The sequence below is a fragment of the Mustela nigripes genome, chromosome 13 (assembly GCF_022355385.1).
Source record: "Mustela nigripes isolate SB6536 chromosome 13, MUSNIG.SB6536, whole genome shotgun sequence".
Classification (NCBI taxonomy): Eukaryota; Metazoa; Chordata; class Mammalia; order Carnivora; family Mustelidae; genus Mustela; species Mustela nigripes.
Genome location: NC_081569.1, coordinates 63643501 through 63650334, shown reverse-complemented (window position 1 = coordinate 63650334; position 6834 = coordinate 63643501). Strand labels below are relative to the sequence as shown.

Below are 6834 nucleotides of genomic sequence, written 5' to 3'. Positions count from 1 at the left end.
ACCCCTCACAAAACACTCGAGTTCACTCTCTTAGTTCGCCAAACTTCACAAGACTGTTTATTTCCCTAAATGGCAGCATACACTTTATAAACCTGAGCAAATGAAAACTGTGCTTTCTCACTGGTCCATGTACTATCTTGACATCAACTACTGGAGCTTTTCATATGGGAAGACTTGAGGTGATTAAGGAATCACTAAGGTTGGAATAGTCTGAGGGATTCAAGTCTGGCAAGAGCTAGTTATTTCCAGGAGGGAAGAGGATAGCCCTTCTCTTAAATTTCTGCTACATTCAGACCAGTTTTTAAAAGGCATTTGGCATTTAACACCTTTCTCTAAGAGTTGAATTTAGATATATGCCCCAAAGAAATGAAAATGTGTGGTTCCACAAAAACTTGGGACATGGCGGTCACAGTGCTATTATTCATGTAACAGCCGAAGTGTAAACAGTCCAAATGTCCATCAAATGATGGGTAAGCAAAATTTGGTGTATCCCTACAGTGGAAAACTATATAAAATATGCTTATGTGGCACATGGATGAATCTTGAAAGCATCAAAGGAGCACACACAAAGGTTATATAACATATTTATATGGAATGTCCAGAATGGAAAATTCATTAAGACTAAGTTTATTAGTGACTGACTGGGGCTGAGAGCCTGACCCCAGGGGTCAGGATGGGAGAATGACTGCCAATGGATACATGGGGGGATGGAAATATTCTGGAGTCAGATGGAGATGGTTATAAAACTGTTGTGTGAATATACTAAAAACCAATGAAATGTGCACTGTACATCAATGAATACTCTAGTATGTAAGTTATATTTCGATTTTTTTTAAAAGGTAATGGAGGGGCACCTTGGGTGGCTCAGTGGGTTGAGCCGTTGCTTTTGGCTCAGGTCATGATCTCAGGGTCGTGGGATCAAGTCCCACATCGGGCTCTCTGCCTGCCTCTCTGCCTACTTGTGATCGTTGTCAAATAAAAAAAATCTTAAAAAAAAAAAACTGTAATGGAAAGTAATACCTACTCAGTCCCATTTTTAAGAACAGTCAAGGGGGGAGCCCAAGGGCATGCTGGGTTTGGTTGCCCTTTCAGTCTTCAGGTCACCATTAGCCAGAGTGAAGTGTCCCCATCCTGCAAAGTATGGCCAAAGCTCCCCATTACGCACCCTTCCAACCCTTGCAGGGTACCTGTGTTAGCTTTGGTACCTGCAGGGCCCATCTGGGCATGCCCCACATTCCTACTCACCATTGTAATCCCAGTGCTTCCTTCCAAGACCAATTGTCATGGCAGCCTCATTCCCGTATCTTCATTTTCCTCATTGTGCTCACCATTTTTTATTCATCTTCTTCCTAAATTTGGTTTTGTTCATTGCTTTATCTCACCTGCACAAGAATGGTGTACAGCTAACAGCAGTGGCTCAATAATGTAATTTCTGGTGAATGAGTACACTTGTCAAAACCATTTACACAAAATTTGCACTGTGTATTTTTTTTAAAAGATTTTATTTGACAGAGAGAGAAATCACAAGTAAGCAGAGAGGCAGGCAGAGAGAGAGGGGGAAGCAGGCTCCCTGCTGAGCAGAGCGCCCAATGCGGGCCTTGATCCCAAGATCTTGCGATCATGACCTGAGCCATGGCAGAGCCAAGGCAGAGGTTTAACCCACTAAGCTACCCAGGTGCCCTGCACTATGTATTAATTTAAAAATGAAGCTCTATGCTGCTAAATGTGTTTTTCTCCCATAAAAGGACTTTCTCCTTCATTTAAATATGTATCTTTAAAAAATATCACACAAGTAGTATTTTATTATAGACAATTTAGGTTATAAATCTTTACACACTTTTAAGATAATATTCAGGCATCATAAACAAAATTCCCAATATGCAAATTAAATTTACGAGAAAATAAACACAAACTTATTTTTGAACTATGTGGCTATTGCTACACTACTTTTATAAATCCCATCCAGAGTCCAGAAATGTAGTCAAGCCCTAAAAATGTAGCAGAAGCATTTCCGCACACTGGTATCCATAATCTAGTTTGTGCAGCAATGTTTCCACTAGATTCATAGAGTATTTTTTGGAAGAAAGAAGCAAAAGCTGGTCATTTGGTGGCTTTTCTGACTTTCTGCAGTTCTTCAATGGGTTTCCACTCCTGGTTGATGGTTAGAAGCTTGAAAGAAAAAAAAAAAAAAGGCAATTTTTTTTTTTTTTTTTTTAAAGGATCTGTCCTTCATCCTCATGTCCCTTTTTTGGGGTTCTCCACACTCCCTTTGGAAAAATCATCACCGTAATAGGTATAAAAAAGAACCATCTCTAAAGACATGCACAAAACAGTAATGTGGGCCCTAAAGAACTTGTGGGTTCCCAAGTATCATGGATCAGAAAGATACGTCGTATATATTTTCCCACTTTCATGTAACAGGTTCTAGGTTTTTAAGTTCCCCATGGCTTTATGTGAACTCTTTTAAGTTCAAAAAGTTTGTCTACCCCCGGTGAGCAGCCGCAGAATGCTCCAGCACAGGGGCGTGGCACATAGCAGGCTCTTAACCAAACTTCCTCACTATACGCAACAGAGGTACAAATGATCTGAGTTAAGCAATAAGGGAAAAGGGGCAGAGCTGTGGACAGTCCTTGACTTCCAAAAAGCTCGAATTCAGTGGTTCTCATTTACCCTTACATGTTTTCTAATGCTGCAGGATCCAGGTTTTTTTGTTTTGCTGTTTTGTTTTTTTTTTTTTTAATTTTAAATTGAATTCCAGTATCATTAACATACAATGTTATCTTAGTTTCAGGCATACAACAATTCTCTACATTACTAGAAGCTCATGATTCAACAACTCTATGCATTACTCAGCACTCATGGCAAGTTCACTCCTTAATCCCCATCACCTACTTCCCCCAGCTCCCTCTGGTAACCCCTAGTTTGTTCTCTACAGTTAAGAGTTCTTTTCTTGGTTTGCCTCTTTTTTCCCCCCTTTGCTCATTTGTTTCTTAAATTCCATATGAGTGAAATCATACGGTAGTTGTCTTGCTCTGACTTATTTTGCTTAGAGATGCAGGTAGTTTTGAAGATTCTAAATGTCTTTCATTAGGTCAAACTCTGCTATTTCAGAGTTCTGTTTAAAAAAAAAAAAAATTCCTGACTGACATTAAGTAGTGTTAGTTCCAACAGACTCAGTCTTTACTTCCAAAATATTTAAAATGTTACAAAACTTTTGCTAGTCTTCAAAGAATCAGTGCCTATTAGTTGATTTTGCTTGAAGAAAAGGCCACTCTTGTTTCCCAGAGCTCCTGTTATTTTTCCCAACAGACCTTACACTAACTTTAGGTAAATGATACCATGAGATAAAAATACTACAATGATGATTAAAGTTAACATTTGAGTAGGTACTCTGGGCCAGCCACTATGCTAAAGGTTTTTATGTATTTTACATTCTTTAATCCTCTTAACTCTGAGGTACAACTCTATTATTGAGCCCACTTTAGAGATTCTTAGAGCCTCAGAAAGGCCAGGTTGTCCAAAATCACCTGTGAATAATGGAACAAGAGCTTGAACTAGATCTCTACAACTCCACAGCACTCCCCTTACTACTACACTAAACGGCACTATAAATGTGAAAAGGTATTAAATCCATTTTGACAAGGGTGTTAAAGCTCAGGCTAAATATAAATCACCTTAAAAAAAATTTATCTCACAGCACAAGCTGGAGGAGGGGCAAGGGGCAGAAGAACCTAAAGCGAACTTCGTTTTGAGTGCAGAGCCCAACATGGGGGCTTGATCCCATGACCCTGAGATCATGACCTGAGTGAAATCAAAAGTCAGACAGTTAACCAACTGAGCCACCCAGGCATCCCGTAAACCACTTTATAATACAGCAATACCTTTCTAGGTACAGTAGGGTCCACAGTTTCCCAAGGTTCTGGATTTCTTTTCCGATCAATGCTAAAAATAAAAGGAAGCTGATTAAATACTAAAGTAAGTGAATTTATACATTTTTATTTATTTTTTGTTTTTTAAAAGATTTTATTTGGCAGAGAGAAGAGGAGAGGAGAGGGAGAGCGAGCGAGCACACAAGCAGGGGCAGCAGGAGGCTGAGCAGGCAGAGCGAGAAGCAGGCTCCCTGCTGAGCAAGGAGCCAGACGCCCTACTCAATCCCATGACCTAAGCTGAAGGAAGGCCCTTAACCAGCTGAGCCACCCAGGCATCCCTAAATTTAAGTGAATTTAAACCAACTCTGACACTGGGTCTGTAAACATGCTGGGACATCATAGAACAGATCCAGACTGATAAACAGGCATTAATCAGTTAGTTCGCTTAAACTGATGGAAGGTTGAGTAAGGGAGCCTCAGGATTTGGCTCAAATGTTGAGGACTAGTTCCTCTGAGGGTTGAAACTCTGTGTTCCCTTTGTTGGGCGGGATGGGAGGATGTTCCTTCCCATAAGCTGAAGAGCAGCAGTCAGGGTTTGAAATGTCAGGCTAAGAGCAATTAAAAAAAAAACAAACAAAAAAACCCCCACAATATTCTTGCTCTGGTTTCTGAGACAGGCAGAAGGGCTGGGGTTGAACTCTAAGTGGTGAACTAACTGCACCGTCCAAGTCCCCTCTGCCAGGACCTGGCTTTATTTATCCCCTTTTCAGTCCTGCTCTGGGTCAAGATCAGTTTCAAATTTTTCTCTTCCTCGTATTCCAGGTCCCGTGGTATCTGATCTTCTTACACAGAGCTGAGATTGAGTTGTCTACAGTGAACCCAATCTATATGCTCTACCATATTAGGATACTCTACCACATTAGGAAAGATCTAATAAACTGTGATTTTAAAATTTCATTAAAATAATGATTTAAGTTTGATGATAAATAACCCAAAAGACCATTTAGTAACTTTAAATTTCACAAGTTAAAAAAATCCAACTTTACTTCACTGCACAAGTGGAAGAGGGCCAATGGATGAAAGGAACAAACTAATTTTATCCGCATCATAATTTAACAGTCTCCTGGTTATCAGAAAGCTTTCTAGTCCCAAGTTTGACATTCTTATCCTAGAGGTAAAGCTAGGAAACTGAAACCATGCATTACTAAGGTCAACCTAACAGTGCTACAAAGGTTTTTATAAATGCCTACTTACATCACTTCAGGTTTTAGAAGGGAATATACAGCAAAAGACGAAGCTCCACCCGCTGCTGTGGTCATGATCAGCATCAAAGGAATAAGCTAACAGAGAACAGGTGAAGGATAAATATTCCGATGTTTCAGTGTGAAACACGTGAAATTTAACACAAATAGCTAAATATCATTTAATACTTTTCTTCAAAATCTGCACCTTATCTTTAAAAAGAATTTAAGTCAAGAATTTTCAATGGTCTTAAAAACTTACTTCCTTCTTTTTCCTCAGGATTTGGAAAAAGTTCATGACTTCAGTGTACAACGCCAAATCTAGAATTTAAAAAATAAGAAACAATTCGAGATACTGATCCAAACTTCAGCCACTCCGACCCAACCTGGGGAAAGTCGACTGGCCAACGTCCTCCCCACAACGTCCTCCAGAAGTCAGCCTCCCGCGGCTCACCTGGGAGGCGGGGCCACTACACTCGCGCGGACGATGCAACCGCCCCAAACAGAATTGGGTTCCAGCGTCCGCACTTATATACTGATCACAAAGGATGGGCCGGGCCAAGGCACTCTAATCACGCGGACCGGGCTGGGGGTGTGCGGGGCTGATTCTTTCCCCGCTGTGCGTCCGACTGTCGGGCGCCCCCTGTAGGACATCCTCCCCGCGGACGCGACGCAGCCGAAAGCGGGCACTGGCGCCCTCTACTGCCAGGCGTGGTCCTTCCCCGTCGCCCCGCGAGCGCAGAGGCTCCGCGTTTTCGGCGCTTGGGACCCGGCCGAGCGCCTGAGAACAAGCGGAGCTCCGATGGCCAAGGCCAGGGTTTTGGCCAGGGTGAAAACCGAGACCTCTAAAAGGCAACCCGGAAGCTGCAGGCAGGGGAAGCTGCAGGCAGAGAAGCAGCCTCCCCACTGAGCAAGGGGCTGATGGAGGACTTGATCCACAACCTGAGCCACATTAACCCATAGCTTGAACCTCAAAGAGCTTTAAAATAATTGTTTTAAAATTAACTATTTTAAAATAACCGAGCTAGTGCTCTTGGCATAATTGCAAGGAGCCGCGGAGCGGGGGGCAGGGGGTACGGTGGGGCTCCCAGGTGCAGGCAGGTAAATTAAAATCAATCCAATCACATCAAAAGCTCCAGCGTGTGATGCAGCACACATATGGAGATAATTAAATTGTAATATCCATTTCAGAAGAACTCCCATGGTGTTGATTTGTTCCATTCCAATTTTTAAATTTCCACTCCCCTCCTTCCCCGTTTCTTTAAATGGAGAAAATCAGGAGGTAAGGGAGAAGAAACAGAACCAGCTTTGGAAAACATTTCCGTCTCGGAAACGACAGTCTTTGCTTTCGTCTTGAGGTCTCCTTTTAACTCGCCCCTAAATTACCAGCCTTGCCTTGCACAGAGCATGCAGGAGGTTGCAAAAGCACGGAAATGCTAACCCTTCCGTTAAACCAAGGCTTGGTGCCAGATTCTGAGTCTGAATCTTTTTGGCGTTTTTGCAAGGCGATTATGTTATTTAGACTCAGAAAGGCTCGAGTCACGTAGCCAGTTAGTGGCGGGCATGTAATCAGAACCCAGGTGAGTCTGGCACCCAACACCGGCTGTTCTTTCGGCACCACGCTCTTAGCTCCTGCAATTAAGCCAAAAGCACTAGCTCGGTTATTTTAAGTTATTTTAAAACAATTATTTTGAAGCTCTTTGAGGTTCAAGCTATGGGTTAAT

At 42.1% G+C, this 6834-nt stretch overlaps 1 protein-coding gene across 1 annotated transcript; it reads right to left on the bottom strand.

Annotated features, from left to right (window-relative positions):
• Positions 1-1782: 1782 nt before the first annotated feature.
• On the bottom strand, positions 1783-5815 carry C13H15orf48 (chromosome 13 C15orf48 homolog). The gene is made up of 5 exons (XM_059371192.1): positions 5565-5815; positions 5373-5431; positions 5124-5209; positions 3882-3942; positions 1783-2169 (listed from the first exon to the last, which is right to left on the bottom strand). The coding sequence occupies exons 2-5, from the start codon at positions 5406-5408 to the stop codon at positions 2101-2103; spliced, it is 252 nt and encodes an 83-aa protein (XP_059227175.1). The 5' UTR covers positions 5409-5431; positions 5565-5815; the 3' UTR covers positions 1783-2100.
• Between the last annotated feature and the right edge of the window lie 1019 nt (positions 5816-6834).